The sequence below is a fragment of the Oryctolagus cuniculus genome, chromosome 2 (genome assembly GCF_964237555.1).
Source record: "Oryctolagus cuniculus chromosome 2, mOryCun1.1, whole genome shotgun sequence".
NCBI lineage: Eukaryota > Metazoa > Chordata > Mammalia > Lagomorpha > Leporidae > Oryctolagus > Oryctolagus cuniculus.
In genome coordinates, this window is record NC_091433.1 from 187,420,071 (window position 1) to 187,446,426 (window position 26,356).

The window sequence follows — 26,356 nt, forward strand, 5'->3', positions numbered from 1 at the left end:
ATCTGTTGAAATCATAGAGACACTTGACTTCCAGTGACTGTAATGTGTTGTAGATCACCAAGCAAAATTATGCTTTTTTCCCTTCTGTTTTCAGTTCTGTTACAACTAGCAAGTGATGCTTTGCCAAATGACATGACCTTGGCTCTTGCTTATCTCCTTGCCTTACCACAGGTGAGTTTACCCTTATTATCAAGAAGAAATTAAAAATGAGTAAACCAACAATCTGTACTAAAGGTTTTAATTAGTAAAATTGTTTATTGTTCACGTTTCCTTTGCCTAGTTCTTAGATCCTGAAAGATACTGGTTGGTATCCAGGAAGGAAGACTGCAGTGATAGCTTAAATGCGGATCTTTAATCCAGTTTTACACACATAGGATCCACCTTTATAAAGTGTTTGAATTTCAGTATAGTTGATTACTTTTTTACTTTTTTTAAAGATTTTATTTATTTATTTGAAAGGTAGAGTTACAGATAGAGAGAGACAGAAAAAGAGATCTTCCACCTGCTGGTTCACTCCCCTAATAGCTGCAACAGCCAGAGCTATGCAGATCCAAAGCCAGGAGCCAGGAGCCTCCTCCAGGTTTCCCATGTGGGTGCAGGGACCCAAACACTTGGGCCATCTTCTATTGATTTCCTAGGCCATAGCAGGGAAGAGGAGCAGCTGGGACACGAACCTGCACCCTGTAGGATGCCGGTGCTCCAGGTGGAGGCTTAGCCCACTGTGCCACAGTGCTGGTCCCATAGAGTTATTTTAAGTTGAAGTTGTACTTGAGTTGATATGATGGAATTTTTGTACCAAAGTCCTGCAGAAATGACTGGAGATGTAATGATTTATAATGCTCTTCCTGAATTTTGTCCTTTGCCTCCTAGGTGTTAGATGCTAACAAGTGCTTTGAAAAGCAGTCACACTCGGCTTTGTCACTGCAGCTGGCAGCATATTACTACAGCCTGCAGATCTATGCCCGATTGGCTCCGTGTTTCACGGACAAGTGTCATCCTCTTTACAGGGTGAGTCCTTATGGTTTCTACTTTATTAATGAGCAGAGTTCAAGCTTTTCTCAAACAGTCAAAACACATGTCTCGCTTTATCTCCAGAAAGCTTCCATATGGCAGGCACGCTGTGCTCGCCTGTTCTGTGTTACATGTGCTCTGTGTTACATGACTGCTCCAGGTAGCAGTCAAAGGTAGGGTTTTTAATATTTATTGAGAATGCTGTTTCTTCCCCCTAACTCTGCTTTCACTTAGTTCATGATTGTCTACTAAGTTCTTAGTTAGAAAGGGCCCAAGCAGCCAGAGATGCTAAATGGAGAACCTTTTTTTAACTCACTGCCCAAAATGAAGGGGGCCCAGTGCATTTCAGGAGAGAGGCAGTGCAATACTCTGAGCCACGCTGCGCTCTCTCTTTTATGGTCAGAGAGAGTGAGAGTACTGATGGCACAGATGAAATGCTGAAGCGTGTTGTTCGTGATTGCCACAGGCTTCAGACAGCCTTTCTGTAATTTATGGTTCATTTTGAGTGAAAGGACCTAAGAGGGCCCTGAACTAGATGTACTTTCTTTTGTGGACACAGAGTGTTACAGTTGCCTCTGGAAAGTCATAGCCCTGCAGGTTTACATCGTGAGCATTGGGAAGTGATTCCCTCTTTGTAGTGGATCACTTGAAGAAAACCACCACTTTAAGAGCAAATATATAGAATTTCAAATCCACTGTGTGGGGCCAGGCATTGTGCTGTAACGGGTGAAGCCACCGTGACCGTGACCTGCATTGCATCTTATTTGGGCACTGATCCATGTGTTACTGAGGTAGAATTCCTCCTATCATGGTCTAATATGGATTGTAAATAATTTTATGTGTTTATCAAAGTTCTAGCTGTCTCAGTCACCCGAAATATGCCTGAGAACTTCCAAGTACATGTAATATACGAAAATGTTCCACTTGTGGCATTCATTCATCAATTTTTATTTAACAGAAGAGGAAGAATGAATAAACCAATCACAACCCAGGAAAATTTCCTACAGGCACTATCACCATTATTAGCTGCATATTTGGTATATTATACTTAGAGGCATATTTTGTTATCATTTAGATTCCTGGGGAAAGAGCCTTCCAGACAGAGGGCTCTCACCGTGAAAAAGGCATAGAAATACCACCTTGGCTGTCATATATACTGCCCCCCACCTCCAAGGCATTGAGATAATGTTAAACTTTTACTGTTTAGAATTCCAGGCATGAAAAGTTGCCTGACTCTAGAGAAGGAAGAAGTGCAGTGTGTGACCAGATTTCACTGTGACTGAGTAGAGGCTGTTCTGTGTCTTGTACTAGGAAATTGTCAGGGTGGGGATTAAAGCAACAACAGTCAGTCTAAGGACTTGCTTATGGGAGTTATCAATGGACAGTAGAAACATAAAAGTACCGCTAAAAAGGCACTTGGCTATCCTAAAGTACTTTCCACATTCATGCTGCCATTTGATCCTTTATTTATTTGTTGTTTTAAAGTGAGCTTTCTTTTATTTATTTATTTATTTGAAAGGCAGAATTACAGAGGCAGAGACAGAGAGAGGTCTTTCATCCAGGGGTTCACTTCCCAAATGGCCACAATAGCTGAAGCCAGGAGCCAGGAGCTTCTTCCTGGTCTCCCATGCAGGTGCAGATGTTGTGCCTGGTTTGATTGTCCCCAAAGACTACCAAGGAGCCAATACTGCTGTAAAACACACGAGAGTTTTATTGCAGGTCCGGGCCTGGACTCTCAACCGTCACCGATGCAGTGGGTCTGATCGAGATCTCTGACTTTGCAGTTAATGGGGTTTTTATAGGGTTTTCAGAGACATTCTATACATTGTAGCAGCATTCAGCAAATCATCTCATTCTGCAGGAAATTCAAAGAATATCTCTTAAAATTGCTTAGTGCATCCAGTGGCAGGAATGGACCTGGTTGTAAAGGTGGTTGGATGGCTTTTGGGGTTGATGCTTTTTAAAATGATTGGCTCAAGTATAGGGTCTGAGCCACTAGGGTGTACATGCCAAACTGCTGGGTTTCGGGATGTTATCAGTCACCTTAACTGCCGGAAAAGACACCTGGAACTTTAGGTATTTCCCTGCAATCTGCTGATTGGCTATTGCTAGGGGTGTTTATTGCATGGGGAATTTATTTTTCTTCTTTCAGGAGCTTTAGGCTTAGGGTTCAGGGCCTGGTCAGGCCTGGGTTACAAGATGGAGGCCTAGTCTAAAATAGCTGCACCTTGATCCAGGCTCAGGTCTCTCACAGGGGCCTGAGGACTTTGGGCCATCTTCTATTGCTTTCCCAGGCCATACCAGGGAAAGTGGAGCAGCCAGGACTCAAACCGGTGCCCATGTAGGATGCCAGCAGTGCACATGTTGGCTTTACCCACTTTGCCACAGTGCCAGCCCCCGTTCAATCCTTTAAACAACCCTATTTTGCAGAGGCGAAATCTCTGGAGAAGACTCAAGAGTTATCTCCGGTAGAAAGTGACATCCTGTTGTTCAGAGTTCCTGGTTCCAGGCTTTCCTTGCCTTTTTACGTGGATATACTGCCACTCTAACTTTGTTGTGAAAGTAGCAGTGTTAGTCTTTTTGGGAATGGAGGGATGTCTCTGGCATGTTGGTCTAATGGGTAATTCCCAGCAGGAAGTTTTCATGAGCGACTGTGTCTGCCAGGTAAAATCTGTGCTTCTGAATGACAGCAAGGCCCTCAGGAAGCCGGCTGCCTCTTCCCCATCCCTCCAGGTCTGTGTGCCCAGTGCTTTCTCTTTTGAAGTTTATATTCCAGCTGTTGGGAACTTAGTCTTTCTCTGAATTTAAACATCCCTTTCCATGCTGCTGTGCACTTGCAGGTGTAATTCCTTCTGCTGAAATCCTCTTTCTGCCCATGGGGATGAAGAGTCTGAGCTCCAAGGTGCATCCTGCCCCGCCCTCCTAGCCTCTGCTGACATCAGCTGCCTTCTCCCAGTTCCCTCTTCTCCATATGTGTTCACACATGGGACAGTTCCTTTTTGGATGTTAGAGTTCTTTCGGTGTGGTGACCTTTTTTGCGGGCAGGAGTTTCATCCCTCTGCGTGTCCCAAGACTTAACCCTCTGTAGTTTCTCAGTGACTGTTGAGTGGCGTGTGAACAAGTGTAAGAGTTGTGTCTTTTTCCATTGTGCATCAAGACAGCCTTGAGGCTTCAGGTTTGCAGTTGTGAGTCCTGACCCTCTTGGATCAGAAAGAGGGCACAATCACTGTGTTTTTATGTACCCAGGAGTTTTCCATTGACTGCCTAATGGCTCATTATTTGAGTCTTTTCAGCATCTTCCTCACATAAAATAGCACTGCTGGGTTTAGAATTAAATATGACAAACTCCTGATGAATCATCTTGAAAATTGAAATCCAAGTGGTTTCAATTTGTTGCCTACACATAATAACAGCCAGTGAAGCTTAGCTTTCACTCAGCTGTCAGTTCGGCTTGTTTTGATTCCACAGTCTTTTCACACTTTCTTTTTCCCACTGCCTGTAGATATGTGCCACAGGAGTACTGACTCTGGTAGATTGCTCGGTCTGAATAAAGGGTGGTAGAGTGTCTGTCTGTGTGACTCCAGGCATGTGCTTCCAGAAGGGCAGCGCATCCTGAGCCAGCCGGCAGAGGCCCAGGAACTTGACAGTTCTCCAGGATGGTCCTTGGAACAGCTGACCTTCTCTTCTAGCGTTGCCATAATTAACTGGTTTTTATGCTTAAAAAATAATAGATACATGGCCAAAATATTCAAGTTGTGAAAGTGGTATTGTTGCATCCACTCATCAGCTAAAATAGAGTATTACGAAAACCAGTGACAGTCACACATAAATTTTATTGAAAATGAGAAGCAAATAAGAGACAAATGAGAGGCAAGGTAACCGATCGAGACCGGCCACCGATCGGGACTGACACTCTACCAGAATGTGGCCCCCAACAACAAGTTACACAGCTTTTTATAGTATTCTGTCCACTAGGGCTCACAGTTTCAAACCGGACTCCTGGTATGCAGTGAACAATAAAAAGGAAAACCAGAATATGGTTGTAAGATAACAGTTAATAATAACAAACCCAATAACAGATCCAAGATATGGTTGTAAGATAACAGTGAAGGACACATATCAGTCAACCTAGTCCTGGGAGTTTGGGCCCACGTAGTTTCACAAGATACACCCTTAGCTGTTAGCAAGAAAAGCTAGTATGTACAGAAGCAAGAGATCTGCAATTAGCTTTTAGCCACACTCATTCCGTTTTGATTTAGATTCTGATAAGAAGTTAGTGTCTCATGTCCATCCAGAAGTGATTCGTGGCCATACAGGTCCATGTTTATGTAACTGCTGCTTAGGCAAGCATTCGTGAGCTGCCCATGGTGTTCTGTACCTCGATTGAGGTTCACTTACATCTTTCCTGTATAGTTATTGCAGATGTATCTCAAAGTGTGATGTTTTTAAAACACATTCTTGCAAAAAAAGCTTCCAGAGAGGAAATCAGTTGAAAATGGACACAAATTCTTTAATTTTATAGCCGGGGGAAGCAAACGTAGCAGGGATGACATTGCATACTTTATGGTAGACTCTTTCTAAAATGTGTGTTTTTAAGCCACGAGTTGAAAACACTATGTAGAAAATTACCTCATGTCAAATAGCAACCCTAGAGAGGAAACACACCACCTGTTTAAAACTTTCCAAACAATATGCTAAGAAATGGAGACTCTTATAAATGAAAATGGACTTCTTACCTCTCCTAGTAAGCAGCAGATTAAGTCCCTGAGCTTCCTCTTGTCATGAAGATTTATGTATATTCTGTTCTTACAGAGACTTGGATCAGACTATATTCTTTAAATACATCATATTTTATCCACCCCCTTGAAGAACTGCATTGACATATTTTGAGTAGGGGGATAGAATATTTTAGCTCTCCACACGTTCCTTTTTAAACTCCTAGTGGTAGTTAGATTTTTCAGCCTGTGATGTATTTAGAAATCACCAGGAATACTGAATATGGGCCTTTGTGAAGCAGCCCATGCGACCTTTACAAACTTCATAGAGGTTAAAAGCTTCCATGCTTGTGTGAAACTTCATGGGAAAAAGGGGGAGAGAAGTTTGTACTCTCAACAACAGCAACAAACCTGGGTAATGTTAGGTGTGAGGCGGGACGTGGAACCTTGTGGAGACCTGCTCAGCAGTCCGGGTAGAGCAGTGGGTAGAAAGCTGCAGTTTGACTCCCTTCTTGGTCACAAGACCACAGCCACTGATGCATCAAAGGCAGATTGGGTGTCTGTAAACCAGGAACAGTGGTTCCTGTGCACATCACTGGGTTGGCTTGAGGCCAAACAGGAGTCAGGTGAGAAATGCTTTAGGAACTGTAAATATTCTGCACAATGGGGTCAAATGAATGAATGTATGAAGTGAAGTATTTAGGAGAAGGAAGGTGAGAAAAGTAGTGATAAGCTCAGGATAGGAATTTTTACTGAAATTTAAATTGAATATTGGAAGTCAGCATAACCAGTCAAGTTCCTTGAAGGAAAAATAGAAAGTAGTAATGCCAGTGATAAGAAAACGATTTCACAGGGAGCTAGACGTGGAATACACTCAGTTGTCCATTCAGATTTCATCTGTATGAAGACTCTGCACGGGGAAGCTGCTTTAATATTGGAGGTGGGAAACTTGAAGTTCAGGAGGGAAATTCCAGTAATCCAGGGCTTTGATGCTAATTTCTTGTTTTTTATCCTCTAACTAATTTTTTTTGGAGGGAGGGGTCTAAAAGCCTGTGTGAGAAGTTTTCTCTTCTCATTAGTATTATGTTTTACACAATAAATTAGTAAATTGAAGAACTAAAAAAACTTCCTTTGTATTTAACAAATATTTGGTGGTTTGTAAACTTGCGGATACCTGTAAAACTATCATTGGGGAATTAACAGGATGCCTCTGTTCACCACCTTATTTAGACAGAATTTTAAGTGGAGGTGTTTTCTATCACAGAGTTATACTGAAAAATGATATTGTTGAGGCCAGCATTGTGGCACAGCAGGTTAAACCACCACCTGCAGTGCTGGCATCCCATCTGAGCACTGGTTTGAGTCCTGATTGCTCTACTTGTGGTCTAGCTCCCTGCTAATGCACTTGGGAAAGCAGTGGAAGATGGCCTAAGTATGTGGGCCCCTGCCACCACATGGGGGATCCAAATGGAGCTTCAGGCTCCTGGCTTCAGTCTGGCCCAGCCCTGGCCATGGTGGCCATTTGGGGAGTGAAGCAGCAGGTGGAAGATCTCTTCCTTTCTGTCTCTTCCTCTCTTTGTGTAACTGCATTTCAAATGAATACATACATCTTTTTTTCTTCAAAAAACGTATACCCATAATAATACAGAATCGCAGTGTTAAAATGACTGAAAATTGATCTAATGCGAAGTCTTTCTCTCTTTCTGTTTCTCTTTTTTTGTTTTTCTTTGGTTTGGTTTTGTTTCATTTTGTTTTAATATTTATTTGTTTGAAAGGCAGAATGATAGAGAGCTAGAGACAGAGAGAGAGAGATACCTTCTATCCACTGGTTCACTCCCTATGGCCACAACAGTTAGGATTGGACCAGACTGAATCCAGTAGCCAGAAACTCCATCTGGGTGGCAGAGGCCCAAGTATTTGGACCATCATCCCCTGCCTTGCCAGGCGCATTAACAGGATGCTGGACCAGAAACAGATCAACCAGGACTCAAAAGACACATTCCAGTATGGGATGCTGGCCAATATGGGATGGTGGCATTACAGTAGCGCTTAATCCACTGTGCCACAGCGCCTACCTCTAATGCCGAGTCTTATTTACATTCAGTGGTTGCTGTGTATCCCCTGGGCCAGTCAAGAGCCTTGTAATTTTAAGAGATATTCCTCTTTGAATAGCAAATACAAAGGGATGGTTCTTGGCAACCATTATGCTTGATATCATATCTCTGCCACGAAGCAGCTTCCTGGTCTCTGGCAAGATACTTAACTGCAGAGATGGCACTACGAGATGCCTGTCTTCCAGGGTTCTCAGTGCTAAATGACCCTTAGTAGTCAGATGCTTACACTAGGCCTCTTCCCTTCCAAAGACTAATACATTAGCTTTTTGTTCTTAAGTTCAAAGATTATGAAATAAAAGTTATTCAGAGTCTCTAGACAGTTTCTGCTTAGTAAAGGCGATGAGATTAACGTTGTGTTTCGGAATTTGTAGGCTATAATATATTGGTCTGAAATTGTGTTTTTGAGGAAAGAAATATGCTCTGAATATTTAATTAATAGAGGCTTAAATGAGAGGGATGTAGAAGTCCCTTATTTCCACACCTAAAGGGATTCACAAGGATTTGTTTTATTTTGATGATCGAATTCTGATATATTCATAGCATTTGAGTCTTAGAAAGGTGATCGATCATCAGGTGCTGCTCCTCTGGCATCTGAAGAGACTGAGCCTCAGAAGAATTGAGAGGGACTCTGTTCCCCTCTCTCAGGTCCCCGGCTCTCCTTGGGATTCTGTGATGGTGTTTATCATCAGATGCCTTCTGTGAACTGCTTATGTGCACTTCTTTATCAGTCACTAGCATTTTATTCCTTGAGAGTAAGCTCTGGGACCACATTGCTTTCATGTAGTAATGGAGAAAGGAATGCTTTAAAATACATGATGGTATTTGTGCCTCTAAGAGTCACTGACACTCTCGTATAGGGGAGGAAACCGAGATTCGAAATAACTTGTTCTAAGTTGCATCTCTACTAAGTGACAGAGCCAGAATATAAACTAGTACTACTCACTTAAAAGTCTGTTCGGTGTATCCCGCTTTTACTGTACCTGATTTGTGCAGGAGATTCTGTGATCTGTAGAGATTCATCTTTTTAAAATTTGAATTGTAGACAGATACAGGGGAGAGGGAGAAACAAGAGACAGAAAGAGAGTGATCTTATATCTGCTGGTTCACCTCCCGAATGCCCACAACAGCCTTGGCTGAGCCAGGCCAAAGCCAGGAGCCCAGAACCTAATGTGGGGCCCCTGCGTGGGTGGCAGGCATCACTACTGCCTCCTGTGGTGCGCTTTAAATGGAAACTGGATCACAATTAGAGATGGGACTCAGACCCCATCACTCTAATATGCAATGCAGACTTTCAAAGCAGCTTCTTAGCTCCAGTGCCAAACATCTGCCCCAGGAGACTCATGTCTTTGACTTTTGAGAGTAAAACTCATTTTATGCATAGAGGAGGGAAAATTAAATATGGTGAGGTTGACTTTTACTCCAGTCCACCTGCTGGCACTCAAGATTTCTTTAATTGGTTTTTATCAGTATTCCCACATTGTTCTTTAATAGGATCAAGAGAGAATATTAGGCTAAGTTTGGAAATGCAGACTTGACATTGACAAATCTCTAGCATGGTTTGAGAGCATGCACATTAGAACTGCTGGCAGCTGACTGTAATTGGGAGTGTGTTTCTGAGAACTCAAGGTAGATTCTGGTCCCCTCCCCCCATTCATTTATATTGCAACATATACAGTATTTTTCAGAAACTGTGAGTAATTGAATTAATGCTATTCAAGGATTAAGCTCTCAGTTAAGTAATTCTAGAATCATGACTGAGCTGCTATTGCTGTGTGGACATTCAGACCAACTTTAATATAAATAAATGAGGCCAGTTAATCACATATCGTCCTTTCCATCAACTGTGGGATTCTGTTTTTTTTTGTTTTGTTTTGTTTTTGTTTTTTTTTTTTTTCTGGTTTGAATACTCTTATTGTCATTAGAGACTCATAGAACAGTATCTCATTGAGCTCAAATTGAGCAGAATAAAAATTGGTTGAGTCTTGTGTATAGAACTAGAAGTGTTCATGTTTGTAAGGACAGAGGTGGGTCTTTTCCCCTTAACTTACTCCTGGGGAAAGCACTTTCCATCTCAGCTGTTTAGCCATTTATAATAGGTTATTGAACTGCATCTTTAGATTGAAAACACTTATGGTAGACTGCAAAAAATTTATCCAGAGGCAATAATGATGAAAATTATGTCCAGGGTAAGTTATTACAAATTATCAGGTATTATTTATGATAGTTGAAAAAGCAAGACTATATTTTTTTAACTAGGTGAAAAAAATTTTTTAACTTTTATTTAATGAATATAAATTTCCAAAGTAAAGCTTAAGGATTACAATGCCCCCCCTCCCCCATAACTTCCCTCCCACCCACAACCCTCCCCTTTCCCACTCCCTCTCCCCTTCCATTCACATCAAGATTCATTTTCAATTCTCTTTATATACAGAAGATCAGTTTAGCATATATTAAGTAAACATTTCAACAGTTTGCACCCACATAGAAACCCAAAGTGAAAAATACTGTTTGAGTACTAGTTATAGCATTAAATCACAATGTACAGCACATTAAGGACAGAGATCCTACATGAGGAGTAAGTGCACAGTGACTCCTGTTGTTGACTTAACAAATTGACACTCTTGTTTATGGCATCAGTAATCACCCTAGGCTCTTGTCATGAGTAGCCAAGGCTATGGAAGCCTTTTGAGTTCACCGACTGTGATCATATTTGGACAAGATCATAATAAAGTGGAAGTTCTCTCCTCTCTTCAGAGAAAGGTACCTCCTTCTTTGATGGCCTGTTCTTTCCACTGGTTTCTCGCACGTGGAGATCTTTCATTTAGGTGGTTGGTTGGTTGTTTGTTTGGTTGTTTTTTTTTTTTTTTGCCAGAGTGTCTTGGCTTTCCATGCCTGAAATACTCTCATGGGCTTTTCAGCTGGATCCTAATGCCTTAAGGGCTGATTCTGAGGCCAGAGTGCTATTTAGGACATCTGCCATTCTATGAGTCTGCTGTGTATCCCTTTTTTATTCTATCAGCTAATATTTGCAGACAGTAGTCTTGTTTATGTGATCCCTTCGGCTCTTAGTCCTATCATTATGATCAATTGCGGGCAGAAATTGATCACTGGGCCTAGTGAGATGGCATTGGTACATGTCACCTTGATGGGATTGAATTGGAATCCCCTGGTATGTTTCTAACTCTACCGTTTGAGGTAAGTCAGCTTGAGCATGTCCCGAATTGCACATCTCTTCCCTCTCTTATTCCCTCTCTTATATTTAAAAGCAATCACTTTTCAGTTAATTTTAAACACGTAAGAATAACTGTGTATTGATTACAGTATTCAACCAAAAGTATTAAGTAGAACAAACAAAAAAAAATACTAAGAAGGATAACGTATTAAGTTGTTCATCAACAGTCAGGATGAGGGCTGATCAAGTCACCGTTTCTCGTAGTGTTATTTCACTTTAACAGGTTTCCTTTTTGGTGCTCAGTTAGTTGTCACCGATCATGGAGAACATATGATATTTGTCCCTTTGGGACTGGCTTATTTTACTCAGCATAATGTTTTCCAAATTCCTAACAGGGATCACTTTTCAGTTAAAATTTAAACACCTAAGAATAATTGTGTGTTAATTACAGAGTTCAACCAGTAGTACTAGAACAAAAAAGAATACTGAAATGGATAAAGTATTACATTGTACATCATCCGTCAGGACAAGAGCTGATCAAGTCACTGTTTCTCATAGTGTCCATTTCACTTTAACAGGTTTCCTTTTTGATGCTCGGTTAGTTGTCACTGATCAGGGAGAACATATGATATTTGTCCCTTTGGGACTGGCTTATTTCACTCAGCATAATGTTTTCCAGGTTCCTCCATTTTGTTGCAAATGACCGGGTTTCATTGTTTTTGACTGCTGTATAGTATTCTATAGAGTACATGTCCCATAATTTCTTTATCCAGTCTACTGTTGATGGGCATTTGGGTTGGTTCCAGGTCTTAGCTATTGTGAATTGAGCTGCAATAAACATTAATGTGCAGGCCGCTTTTGTGTTTGCCAATTTCATTTCCTTTGGGTAAATTCCAAGGAGTGGGATGGCTGGGTTGAATGGTAGGGTTATATTCAGGTTTCTGAGGAATCTCTAGACTGACTTCCATAGTGGCGTAACCAGTTTGCATTCCCACCAGCAGTGGGTTAGTGCCCCTTTTTCCCCACATCCTCTCCAGCATCTGTTGTTGGTAGATTTCTGAATGTGAGCCATTCTAACTGGGGTGAGGTGAAACCTCATTGTGGTTTTGATTTGCATTTCCCTGTTGCTAGTGATCTTGAACATTTTTTCCATGTGTCCGTTGGCCATTTGGATTTCCTCTTTTGAAAAATGTCTGTTGAGGTCCTTGGCCCATCTCTTAAGTGGGTTGTTTGTTTTGATGTTGTGGAGTTTCTTGATCTCTTTGTAGAATCTGGTTATCAACCCTTTATCTGTTGCATAGTTTGCAAATATTTTTTCTCATTCTGTCGGTTGCCTCTTCACTTTCCTGACTGTTTCTTTTGAAGTACAGAAACTTCTCAATTTGATGCAATCCCAATAGTTAATTTTGGTTTTGACTGCCTGTGCTTCTAGGGTCTTTTCCAAGAAGTCTTTTCCGGTACCTATATCTTGCAGGGTTTTTCCAATGCTCTCTAATAATTTGATGGTGTCAGTTCGTAGATTTAAGTCTTTAATCCATGTTGAGTGAATTTTTGTGTAAGGTGAAAGGTAGGGGTCTTGCTTCATGATTCTGCATATCGAAATCCAATTTTCCCAGCACCATTTATTGAACATACTGTCCTTAGTCCAGGGATTGGTTTTGGATCCTTGATCAAATATAAGTTGGCTGTAGATGTTTGGATTGATTTCTGGTGTTTCAATTCTGTTCCATTGGTCTACCCATCTGTTTCTGTACCAGTACCATGCTGTTTTGATAACAACTGCCCTGTAGTATGTCCTGAAATCTGGTATTGTGATGCCTCCAGCTTTGTTTTTGTTGTACAAGATTGCTTTAGCTATTCGAGGTTTCCTGTGTCTCCATGTGAATTTCAGCATCATTTTTTCCAGATCTGAGAAGAAGGTTTTCAGTATCTTGATTGGTATTGCATTGAGTGTATAAATTGCTTTTGGGAGAATGGACATTTTGATGATATTGATTCTTCCAATCCATGATCATGGAAGATTTTTCCATTTTTTGATATCTTTCTTTAAGGTTTTGTAGTTCTCATCATAGAGATTTTTAACGTCCTTGGTTAAGTTTATTCCAAGGTATTTGATTGTTTTTGTAGCTATTGTGAATGGTATTGATCTTAGAATTTCTTTCTAAGCTGTGACATTATCTTTGTATACAAAGGCTGTTGATTTTTGTGCATTTATTTTATATCCTGCTGCTTTGCCAAAATCTTCTATGAGTTCCAATAGTCTCTTAGTAGTAGAGTTCTTTGGATCAGCTAGATAAAGAATCACATCATCTGCAAAGAGGGATAGTTTGAGTTCTTCCTTCCCAATTTGTATCCCTTTCATTTATTTTTCTTGCCTAATAGCTCTGGCTAGAACTTCAAGAACTATATTGAATAGCAGTGGTGAGAGTGGGCATTCCTGTCTGGTACCAGATCTCAGTGGAAATGCTTCCAACTTTTCCCCATTCAATAGGATGTTGTTTATGGGTTTTTCATAAATTGCTTTGACTGTTTTGAGGAATGTTCCTTCTATACCCAGTTTGCTTAGAGTTTTCATCATGAAAGGGTGTTGTATTTTATCAAATGCTGTCTCGGCGTCTATTGAAATAATCTTACGGTTTTTCTTCTGCAGTCTGTTAATGTGGTGTATCACATTGATTGTCTTGCGCACATTGAACCATCCCTGCATACCAGGGATAAATCCCACTTGGTCTGGGTGGATGATCTTTCTGATGTGTTGTTGCATTCTATTGGTGAGAATTTTATTGAGGATTTTTACATCTATGTTCATCAGGGATACTGGTCTGTAATTCTCTTTCAGTGCTGCATCTTTTTCCGGCTTAGGAATTAAGGTGGTGCTGGCTTCATAGAAAGAATTTGGGAGGATTCCCTCTTTTTCGATTGTTCTGAATAGTTTGAGAAGGATTGGAGTTAGTTCTTCTTTAAATGTCTGGTAGAATTCAGCAGTGAATCCATCTGGTCCTGGGCTTTTCTTTGTTGGGAGGGCCTTTATTACTGTTTCAATTTCTGTCTCAGTTATGGGTCTTTTTAGGTTTTCAATGTCTTCCTGGTTCAATTTAGGTAGGTTGCATGTATCCAGGAATCTATCCATTTCTGGTAGGTTTTCCTGTTTGCTGGCATACAAGTCCTTGTAGTAATTTCTGATGATTCTTTTTATTTCTGTGGTGTCTGTTGTAATGTTTCCTTTTTCATCTCTGATTTTATTAATTTTGGTCTTTTCTTTTTTTAGATAGTGGGGCCAATGGGGTGTCAATTTTGCTTGTTTTTAAAAAAAAAACCAGCTCCTCGTTTGGCTGATTTTTTGTAATTTTTTTTTTTTGGGGGGGATTCAATCCTATTGATTTCTTCTCTGATTTTAATTATTTCTCTTCTCCTACTAGATTTGGGTCTGGTTTGCTGCAGATTTTCCAGATCCTTGAGATGCGTTGAAAGCTCATTTATTTGGTGCCTTTCCAGTTTCTTGATGTAGGAACCTGTTGCTATCAACTTTCCTCTGAGAACTGCTTTTGCTGTATCCCATAAGTTTTGATATGTTGTGCTGTTATCCTCATTTACTTCCAGAAAGTATTTGATTTCTCTTTAAATTTCTTCTATGACCCATTCAGGAGCATGTTGTTCAATCTCCATGTGTTTGCATATGCTCTAGGGATTCCTGAGTTGCTAATTTCCAGCTTCATTCCACTGTGGTCTGAGAAGCTGCATGGTATGATTCTAATTCTTTTGAATTTGCTGAGACTTGCTTTATGGCCTAGTATGTGGTCAATCCTAGAGAAGGTCCCATGTACTGCTGAGAAGAATGTAAATGCTTTCTGTGTAGGTTGAAAAGTTCTGTAGATATCTGTTAGATCCATTTGGGCTATAGTGTCGTTTAAATCTGCTGTATCCTTGTTGATCTTCTGTGCTGTTGAGGTGTCTATTTCTGAGAGTGGAGTATTGAAGTCCCCCAGTACTATTGTATTGGGGTCTAAGTCTCCCTTTAAGTCCCTTAACAAATCTTTTAGATAAACCGGTGCCCTGTAGTTAGGTGCATATACATTGATAATTGTTATATCTTCCTGTGGAAATGAACCCTTAATCATTATATAGTGCCCCTCTTTGTCTCTCTTAACAGTTTTTGTGTTAAAGTTTATGTTGTCCAATATTAAGATGGCTACGCCGCTCTTTTTTCATTTCTGTTGGCATGGTGTATCTTTTTCCAGCCTTTCACTTTCAGTCTGTATGCATCTTTGTTGGAAAGATGTGTTTCTTGAAAGCAGCAAATAGATGGGTTTTGTTCCTTGACCCGGTCAGCCAATCTGTGTCTTTTAACTGGACAGTTCAGGCCATTAACGTTCAATGTGACTATTGATAAGTAGTAACTTTGCCCTGCCATTTGCTAAAGATATTTTCTAATATATGTTTTGAACTTCCTGTGATCTTTTGCTGTGAGGTTTCCTTCCTTTACCTTCTTTCATATTGATGACCGTGTTTCTTTGTTTCTGTGTGTAACACATCTTTAAGCATCTTTTGCAGGGCTGGATGAGCGGAGACAAATTCTTTCAATTTCTGTTTGCTATGAAAGGTCTTTATTTCACCTTCATTCACAAATGATAGCTTTGTAGGATATAATATTCTGGGCTGGCTGTTTTTCTTTCTTAGTACCTGGGCTATGTCTCTCCATTCCCTCCTAGCTTGTAGGGTTTCTGATGAGAAGTCAGCTGTGAGTCTGATTGGAGATCCTCTGAGAGTAATCCGACGTTTCTCTCTTGCACGTTTTAGGATCTTTTCTTTATGTTTCACTGTGGTGAGTTTAATTACAACGTGTTGTTGTGAGGATCTCCTTTGGTCATGTTTATTAGGGGGTTCTATGAGCTTCCTGTACTAGGATTTCTCTGTCCTTCTCCAAACCTGGATAATTTTTTGCTATTATCTCACTATAAAGGCCTTCTAATCCTTTCTCCCTCTCCATGCCTTCAGGAACTCCTAGAACCCGAATGTTGGGTTTTTTTATTAGTATCTCGAAGATTCCCGACAATATTTTTTAAATTTCTAATTTCCTCTTCTTTTCTTTGGTCTGACTGTATACTTTCCTGTGCTCTATCTTCTAAATCCGATATTCTCTCTTCTGCTTCACTCATTCTGTTTTTAAGGCTCTCTAATGTGTTTGTCATTTGATCTATTGAATTCTTCACTTCATTATGATTTCTCTTCACTATCACAGTTTCATGTTCTACTAGTTGTTTCATTTCATTTTGATTCCTCCTTAATATTTCATTTTTGCGAGAAAGATTTTCTATCTTGTCCATTAAGGATTTCTGTAGTTCAAGAATTTGTTTTTGAGAACTTCTTAATGTTCCTTTTTTTTTTTTTAATTTTTTGACAGGCAGAGTGGACAGTGTGAGAGAGAGACAGAGAGAAAGGTCTTCCTTTGCCATTGGTTCACCTTCCAGTGGCCGCCAAGGCTGGCGTGCCACGCTGATCTGATGGCAGGAGCCAGGTACTTCTGCTGGTCTCCCATGGGGTGCAGGGCCCAAACACTTGGGCCATCCTCTACTGCACTCCTGGGCCACACCAGAGAGCTGGCCTGGAAGAGGGGCAACCGGGACAGAATGCAGTGCCCCGACCGGGACTAGAACCCGGGCTGCCGGCGCTGCAAGGCAGAGGATTAGCCTAGTGAGCCATGGCGCCGGCTAGAGAACTTCTTAATGTTCTTATCAATTTTTTGAGATCCGCTTCTTGCATTTCTTCTATCTCCTCATCTTCATAATATGAATTTTGGTGTCTATTTCATTTGTGGTTGTCATAGTGTCTTCCTTGTTCTTGTTACCTTGGTTTTTGCGCTTGTTGTTTGGCATATTGGAGATATTCTTTGGTTTCTTCAGTGTGGTGTTTTTTCTCGTTATACTATGACTCTGCATTAAGTGGACTGTCTGCTTTTGATGGATCCTTAAAGGCTGTGATGGGTGTGGCCAGAGAGCTCTGTTTGGTTCTTCAGGGGTAAGGGTGTGCCAAAGGTGACTCACCCAGATTTTTGTCTAGCTTGTTCTCTCTCTCTCTCTCTCTCTCTCTTTTTTTTTTTTTTTTTTGACTCAGTTGGGAAGTAATTCCACACAGCTGAGTGGAATTGAGAGTAGTTGATGTATGTAATCTGGCCCCTGTGGGTATTCTTCTGCTTATCACTGGGACCACACAAAGAGTTTATGTAGCCCTCAGTGTGTGGTCTCAAATTTCTCTATAGTCTCTTACCAGGTTGCCCAGGTTACTGAGTTTGTGTACTCCGTGAGTTCATCCCTCCCCCACTCAGATTTTCACAGTCTCAGTTCGTTAGCTCCACACTTTCACTAAGTGTTAACCTCCTGTTATTTCTCCCCACCAGAGTCAGGTTTTTCCGCTTGGCTAAAGAGTGCCGCTGCTTTACATACACAAAATGGTGTGTGCCGCTTTACATACGTAAAATGGCGCCTGCCCTTTGTCTTGCTTGGCTTTGTTAGGCGAGTGGAGAGAGAGGCTAATGTCCATGCTGGTTCCCCTTATTTATTCGATTTTTTCTCTCCTCCAGTCAGCCTGGTAAACTTTCCCCAGTGGGGTTTCAGGCCTTGTTCTCTGTAGGATCTTTCTGCCTTTCCCCGCCAATGTCTCGGGGTACCGAGGTCTTTTTCTCATCTCCTCTTCCAGCGCTGGTGCACAGACTCTGTGGCTCAGCTCCCACAGTGACCTTGCTCTCCCCGAAGGTCCTCCGTATCAGATCCACTAGATCCGGAAGAGTTTCCTCTGCAATTTTTTCCTGATCCTTTTCCTGAGGCTACCGTAGCTCCACTTTTATTAAACTATCTTTTCCCAAAGTATCGGTGTGCACCCTCACTATTCCGCCATCTTGGCTCCGCCCAAATGTCCTTTAGTAGGTGAAAATTTTTAAAAATAGGTGGACGGGGACTGATGTGGTGTAACAGCTGAAGCTGCTGCCTACAATGCTGGCATCCCATATGGGTGCTGGTTTGTGTCCCAGCTATTCCACTTCTGATCCAGCTCCCTGCTAATGGCCTAGGAAAAGCAGCAGAAGGTGGCCTGAGTGGGCCCCTGCCATACACATGGGAGGCCTGAAGAAGCTCTGATTCCTGGGGTCAGCCTAGCCCAGCACTAACCTTTGCTGCCATCCGGGGAGTAAACCAGTGGATGGAAGACCTCTCTCTCTCTTTCTTTTTCTGTAACTCTGACTTTCAAATAAATAAATAAATAAATAAATCTTAAAAACATGAGGTAGAAGAAGAACAGAGAAGTCCAGAAACCTGTTTGTAGACTATTCTGCCTCCTCTCTTTGTGGTCTGCGGGGTGGGGGAAGCAGCAGTTCTGCAGCTGGTTTTGCAGTGTGCAGGACAATGCAGGTGCCCATTGTGGTGGTCTTTAACCTGCTCATGTTTGTGTAATTTTCATGAGATATGTTTTTTTCTTGCCTTTTGCAGGCTGACCCTAAGGAACTAATCAAGGTTGTCACCAGTCACGTGACTCAACATGGACAAGACTCCTGGCCCGAGGACCTTGTTTTGCTGACCAAGCAGTTACACTACTACAATGAGCGTCTCCTGGATTTCACTCAGGCTCAGCTGCTTCAGGGCCTGCGGAAGGGTGTTGATGTGCAGCGGTTCACTGCAGATGACCAGTATAAAAGAGAAACTATCCTTGGTCTGGCAGAGTAAGGGACACCTCTGTCCTGTAAGGGGATGGATCTAAAATATATATTAACAGCGTGAATTATCAGGACTATTAATCACAGTCTTTTGCAGATTTATATCCATAACTGCCTTCACAGGCTGTCCTCCACTTCTCCCAGTCACGTGCAGAGCGTGTGTGTGTCTTCCTGGAAGGACAGAGGCAGTGCTTTGAACCAGCAGATTTAAATCAAAACTGAGATTTTTCCCATTATTCTGACAGTCAATATCAAGATTATGGTCATGTTAAGGATAATAGGGCATGGTCGGGGTGAAAAGTATAAAACTTATGATAAAAATTTAGAAATAAGATTGCCTTTTATTCCTGGCTGGAAATGTCATTTTTTGAAGTAAGTAATAATTTAGTTTCTTCAGTATGCTGAATATTAGGTACAACCGACTTAGTGCCGGAGGCCAACTCCATGTTACAGATTCAAGGACCCTTGATCACTCTTGGACAACTAGAAAGCAGCTCTGGTGGTGTCTCCTGTCACAAGCTAGTTGCAACTACCCTTTTTCCTTTTTGTCCCTTCGTCTTTCAAGAAAAGGGCACATCTTTGTGTGAGATGGCAGTATGGTTCAAGGCCCAGTTGGTGGAGTTGTTTTCTAGATAAAGAGTTTGCTTTGGTTTAATACCAGAGTCTGTGGTTTGTTTTCATAGATCAAACCAGTTGAGAAATACAAATGTGTAAGATGGCAGGAAAGTATACTCATCCCTAGTGGGTTATTAAGTAGAAAGTTTTGTTTTTAACTCTACAATTTTTTGAGTTTACCTTGAGCAAAGTGTTGATAAGGTGATCTATAAACATTAAAACAATCATTTAATTCTCAAAGGTAACTCTATAAGACAAAATATTTTTATCCCCCTTTTATACTTGAAAAGAATTGATGCTTAGGGATATTAAATGAGTGACCCAGGTTTCCAAAAGTGGCAAAAATCACAACTGATTTTTGTCTGGAACTGTCGCATATTAAAACCAATGCATCCTCACAGAGCCACAAGCCTTCCTGTACAGTCTGCTGCGTTCTCAGGAAGCACTGGCACGCGTTCAGTCTAGACTGCTAGCCTTTAAAGGTTAAATTGTGCCTATCTTTCATAGGTATTCCTTTCTACTGATAAAGTGTTTTAAAATAACAAAGACAGTCTTGATTCTGATAGTAGCATATGCTGTATTTTCATCAGTACCATTTAACCTTGAGGAAGTAGCAAAATAACCCTGGTACCCTTTGATAATTTTGTTAGCCTGAACTTCTTTTCTAATCTGACAGTCCAAGTTTTACTTTAAAATAAGGGCAGGCATAGGGAGATCAGAAAAAAGGTAGTAGGAACAGCCTAAAGTTAGTCTCAATTAATAAGAGACAGAACATTTTTTTCCTATTTCTCTGTTCTCCTGGAGGTTCATAATTTGCAAGTCATTTAAGGTCTAGTTTGAAAATCACCCAAGAGATCACTTAGTCCAACCTCTTTCCTTTTTGGAAGAAGAATCAGAACCAGAGAGCTCTAAAGAATTGCTTGGAGCTGGCACCTTGGCACAGTGGGCTGAGCCTCCACCTGTGGTGCCAAAATCCCGTGTGGGCACCAGTTCTAGTTCCGCTGCTCCTTTCCTGATCCAGCTCTCTGCTATGGCCTGGGAAAGTAGTGGAAAATGGCCGAGGTGCTTGGGCCCCTACACCCACGTGGGAGACCCGGAAGAAGCTCCTGGCTCCTGGCTTTGGATCTGCTCAGCTCTGGCTGTTGTGGCCATCTGGGGAGGGAACCAGTGGATTGAAGACTTCTCTCTTTCTCTCTTCTCTGTAGCTCTACCTCTCAAATAAATAAATAAAATCTTAAAAAAAAAAAAAAAAGAATTGCTCAAGGTCACACAGCTAGGAATTGAGTCTTGGTTTCCTAATTCCAGTTCCAGTGTGTGTTTCCTTTGGGAATTTTGTAGTCCTTGGTTCCATGTTTGTGGTTTCTTAGAAGAGGATTATTATGCAGAATAAAAGTTTATAAAGTAAAGGATGTCTTATATCATCAGTTTCATTTTGCTAGAGTTTTTGTCCTTTATTTGCTATTTGAAGCGTGTCCTGGAGGACAAATATATATGCTTTTGATAAATATATAATAGAATTTTCTCTGCAATCTGTTGCTTAGAAAAATAGACAACAGTCGTTGGATGACTTATTTAACATGCTTCAAAATTTCTGTGCATTTGCTGCTTTGGTGGTTCTGATTAGAAAATGGGATTTTTGCATACGAGAATACCCATTTTGGGGCTGGCGCTGTGGCGTAGTAAATTAAGCCTCTGCCTATGGTGCCAGGATCCCATATGAGTCCTGGTTCAAGTCCTGGCTGCTCCACTTGTTATCAAGCTTTCCCTGATGGCCTGGGAAACCAATGGAGGATGAGCCAAGTGCTTGGGCCTCTGCACCCATGTGGGAGACCTGGAAGAGGCCCCTGGTTCCTGGCTTCAGATAGGCCCAGCTTTGGCCATTTTGGCCATTTGGGGAGTAAACAGCAGATAGAGGATCGATCTCTCTCTCTCTCTCTCTCTCTCTCTCTGTAACTCTGCCTATCAAATAAATAAATCTTGGGCTGGCACCGTGGCTCACTTGGCTAATCCTCTGCCTGCAGCACCTGCACCCCAGGTTCTAGTCCCAGTTGGGGCGCTGGGTACTAGTCCCAGTTGTTCCTCTTCCAGTCCAGCTCTCTGCTGTGGCCCGGGAGGGCAGTGGAGGATGGCTCAAGTGCTTGGGTCCCTGCACCTGCATGGGAGACTAGGAGGAAGTACCCAGCTCCTGGCTTCGGATCAGCGCAGCCCTGGCCATGGTGGCCATTAGGGGAGTGAACCAATGGAAGGAAGACCTTTCTGTCTCTCTCTCTCACTGTTTAACTCTGCCTGGCAAAATATAAAAATAAAAAGAATACCAATTTCTTCCCAGTTTTCAGCTCTACCTTCAGTTGAGTGCATGAGGCCATGTTCTTACTCATTGTATATCTATGTTAATAGTTGTTTTTGAAAGTGCATTGTATCTGTCCTTTATTGTCTTATGTCTACATGTCTTAACTAACATTCTCAGGAGTCAGGAAGGGTAGCTTTAAAGAGGGTACAACATAGTTTTGTTCCTTCCTCCCTTTAAAAGTGGAGAAGATATCAATACTTGTTGAGCATTTGCCTCTGCAAAGCAATAGAAAGGATGAGTGAGTAATGTCACTACTCTTTGGGAGCTGCAGTTCCATTTTGTGGAGGTACTTTAATGCTTTCAGTTGACCATGACCTCATTCATGGTTTGACAATCTTAATCCATTCCTTGGCCTCCATGTTTTTTTTTTTTAAATTTTTTTTTTAATTTATTTGACAGGTAGAGTTATAGACAGTGAGAGAGAGAGACAGAGAGAAAGGTCTTTCTTCCATTGGTTCATTCCGCAAATGGCCGCTATGGATGGCGCTGTGCTGATCCAAAGCCAGGAGCCAGGTGCTTCCTCCTGGTCTCCCAGGTGGGTGCAGGGGCCCAAGGACTTGGGCCATCCTCCACTGCCCTCCCGGGCCACAGCAGAGAGCTGGACTGGAAGAGTAGCAACCGGGACTAGAACCAGCGCCCATATGGGATGCCGGCGCTGCTGGTGGAGGATTAACCAAGTGAGCCACTGAGCCGGCTCCTGGCCTCCATGTTTATAACCCACAAGCAAAGAAGGGCTTTTACATTTTTAAAGATTGGTGAGAGAGAAGACTGTGCTATAGAGCATGTGGTGACATGGCATGAAGTATTTGCCGTGTGATCCTTTACAGGAAGTGCATAACAAGCTCTGGCTAACCAGTTATGAAAATGCCCTGGCTTCCTTAGCCAGGTGAAATAGAGACTCAGCAGTGCTGCTTAACAAGACCAGATTTCATCTCTGCATTTATGGTTTTGCCAATTCTTTAGACCAAGAATTTCATACTCCATTTCCCTACTCTGGAAATAGGAGTCTTGCAGTAGTCTTTTCCAGTGTAAGTGCTCTGGACCGTTTTCTTGAAATCGCTTATATATTCAGAGATTCTCAAATCTGGTGATGCCATTCCTTAAACTAAGCCTGTCATTGACTGCATAGGGCAGAGATGCACTCTCTTGATTGTAAGTTCTAGAGTCCAGACTTGAGTTTCCTTAAACTCAGCACTGTTGACATTTTTGGCCAGGTAATTCTTTGTCATGGCAAGTCTGTCTTGTGTGCTGAGATGTATGTAATGGCCTCTGCCCACTAGACACCAATGGCATTTTCCCTTTCCTCCTACTTGTGAGAATGTTTCCAGATATTGTCAGATGTCTCTGGGGGAATAAAATTATTCATGGTTGAGAACCACCAGCCTAGCAAGTCCTTGGTGAGTTGCAATGCACCACAGTGAACAAGAAGCATTAAAATTCCTTGGAAGTTCTTTTCCTGAATTGCTGTCAAATGTCTCACTGAGCACTGACTCACTGCCCCCCTTGCAGCTAGAGAGCAATCCTAATGAGCATTTCTTTGCTGAGTAAGCAACTGTGTTTCTCTTCCCTCCCTTTCTGGTGCTGATGGACATTGCTGCAGAACCCTGGAGGAAAATGTCTACAGCATTGCGCTTTCTCTGGCACAACGGTACAGTGTTTCCCACTGGGAAGTTTTTATGACCCATTTGGAGTTCCTGTTCACCGATAGTGGGTAAGCGCATAATTCATATGCAAGTTTATTTCCATGTCTTTCTTCTCATACTATTTTAGAAGAATCTTGGAGTTGATAAAATTCAACTCCTGCTTTCCTTCTCAGCTATAATAGAATAGTATCTTGGTATGTTCTCGCCTTATGTATTTTCAATACTTGGGGCAAGTGTTGTGGCATGGTTGGTCAAGCACTCACCTGGGATGCCCACATCCTCTAACAGAGTGCCAGTTTGAGTCTGGGCTACTTGCTTCTGCTGCAGCTCTCTGCTGATGAGCCTGGGAAACAGTGGATACTGACTCAAGAGCTGGGGCCCCTGATACCTGTGTGAGGACAGATGGATTTCCTGGCTCCTGGCATCAGCCTGGCCCAGTCCCAGCTGTTGTGTGCATTTGGAGAGTGAAGCTGTGAATGGGAGATCTCTCTGTCTATCTCTATCTTTGTCACTCTGCCTTCTAATTAATTAAATAAATAAATCCATTAAAAATATATGTATGTTGGCCGGCACTGTGGCTCACTAGGCTAATCCTCTACCTGCGGCGCCGGCATTCCAGGTTCTAGTCCCGGCTGGGGTGCCAGTTCTGTCCTGGCTGCTCCTTTTCCAGTCCAGCTCTCTGCTGTGGCCCGGGAGGGCAGTGGAGGATGGCCCAAGTGCTTGGGCCCTGCACGCACATGGGAAACCAAGAAGAAGCGCCTGGCTCCTGGCTTTGGATCGGTATAGCGCCAGCCGTGGCGGCTATTTGTGGAATGAACCAACGGAAGGAAGACCTTTCTCTCTGTCTCACTGTCTAACTGTCTAACTCTGCCTGTCAAAAAAAAAAAAAAAAAAGTATGTCTTTAATACACCAGTGTTCTTAAAATAGTGTGTTAGTATTTGTTTTTATGTAATGACAACCTTAAATTGGATAGCTCACTTGTCATTCATATATTCATTCAAATATTTTTATTGGTAATCTGTTGTCTGCTAAGTCGAAGGGTTACAATGGTGAGCACAAGCAGGCTTTCTAGTTGTCAAGAAACTTATGGTCTGCAGTGGGAGACAAATGAAACTGGAAAATGTAAAACTAACACTGTGACAAGTACCATCTAAAAGAGAGTCCAGTAGGAAATTTGGCATAGTTAAGCCTTTCCTGGAGAAATCACATGTAAGCTGAGGCATAAATCAAGCCAGAGTGAATTTCAGTACTAGGAGGAAGCAGCCATTTTTGAAATGTGCAACACAGTAAGTGCGGAGGAGCCTGGACTAGGAACATGATGAGTCGGAGGCTCTACCAGAGGACGGTGTGGGTGACCCCTGGGAGTTGGGGTGTCGTGTGAGATCAGAGTGAGGACCAGCGAGACCAGGGAGGCTCTAGCAAGGATGCTTGGCTTCTTCCTAAGAACACCAGAAGGAGAGGGAGATAATATGAGCAACACGGCTACTGTGCTGAGGAAAGGTATTAGGGAAGCCAGCAGACGAATGTCGATCAGTTAGGGAGCTATTATAGTGATAGAATGCTTGATGCGTGACTGTAACGTGAAGTAAGGTTTTACAGGTACAGGAGAGAATGCATTTCAGAGATATTGAGAAGGTGAAATAGATGGTACTTAACATTGAATAATAAGGATAAGCTAGATTTGGACAGGTGAAAGGGGAGGTGTTAAGAATCATCTTCAGAGTTTGCTTGGTTCGCCTGTGAGCTGGTGGCATCATTTGGTGAGATAGGAGGACTGGTCAGGTCAAGGTGAGTGGAAGAAGGCACAGGAAAGGAGATTTTATACATATGGAAAACACCCAGGAGGAAAGGTCAGGTTGGTCGTTGTATCTCAAAGATCTGAAATTCAAAAGAGAAGATGGATTTGCGAATGATATGCACACTGGGGACAGATGAACTGTGTTGTGGATGTGCTTTGGGAAAGAATACAGAATGAGGAAAGAGGAAAGACTTGAGACAGACCTTGAGGGTCTCATGTACTGTCACAGGAAGAATTGCTAGCAAAAGACAAAAAGAACCAAGCTTGAGAGCAGGGAAGGACAAACAGAAATCTCGTGTTAGGGAAGTCATGGGAAACAAGGGTTTAAAGAAGGGAGGGAGTATTGCATGGGGTCAAACCTATTGACCAAGTCAAGTGGTGCATCTTTAATTCTTATTAATCTGTTTGGCATTTTAGCATCTGCATTTTAACTATTTACTGAATTACCACTTGAGTGATTATTTTTTATGATAAATACTTCACCATTTTTGGGGCACAGTTATACGTTCAAGTAAAAATCATACGGAATGTATATTATCCTTTAGAAATCCTGATGTTTCATTTTATATCTTTTTTCTTTCACTGAATATTACATAAAAGGATGTTGTATCTGTACAAACAGGATGCTTCATTGATCTCTGAATATATTATAAATTATCAGGCAATCGAGTTTTGTGCAAGGCTGTTGCTGGCATATTATTATACCTGATAGCAGTGTGATTATGCAGATATAGAGCAATTACAAAAGCAGGAAATCGTTACCTCCTGGCATCATTACTTCTGAGTGGCAAAACACTTCATATTGATTTAGCAAGTGATGTTTGGTGCTCCCTGTTCTTTGCTTAAAAGGCTGCAGTTTGCCTCACTGTTTTAATCAAACTTGGTAACCTAGGTACTAGAAATCGGCCTTGGTGAAATAGATAATTCTGTTTCTATAATAGCAATTGCCCAGCTCTTATTAGTTGAGTCAGTGCCACTGGGGAGGTAGTGTCACAAGAGAAATGATGTTCTTTGCTCTAGGGTAGTGGTTTACTGTTCTTTCTGAAGGCCAAGCTTCCTGCACACTGATTGCAATCCAGTCTCGACTTCTCAGTCACTCTGGTGTTTAGTTCACTCAGGTGATTTTTCTTGGCTGGCGGAGACCACAATGCCATTTCCTTTAGTGATGGCTCATTTAGTGTTGTCTCCTTCCTTCATGCAGGGAGGGAGGGGCCTCGGTGGGACTCTGAATGTGC

At 41.9% G+C, this 26,356-nt stretch overlaps 1 protein-coding gene across 4 annotated transcripts in view; it reads left to right on the top strand.

Moving 5' to 3' along the window:
- The window catches only part of NBAS (NBAS subunit of NRZ tethering complex), a 461,789-nt gene that overhangs the window by 300,737 nt on the left and 134,696 nt on the right, over positions 1 to 26,356 (top strand). For all 4 annotated transcript variants that reach the window (XM_070069748.1, XM_070069749.1, XM_070069751.1 and 1 more), the window contains exons 39-42: positions 95 to 171; positions 871 to 1,008; positions 18,491 to 18,720; positions 23,280 to 23,390. In XM_070069748.1, coding sequence (XP_069925849.1) covers positions 95 to 171; positions 871 to 1,008; positions 18,491 to 18,720; positions 23,280 to 23,390 — 556 coding nt within the window. The remainder of the gene's footprint in view (positions 1 to 94; positions 172 to 870; positions 1,009 to 18,490; positions 18,721 to 23,279; positions 23,391 to 26,356) is intronic.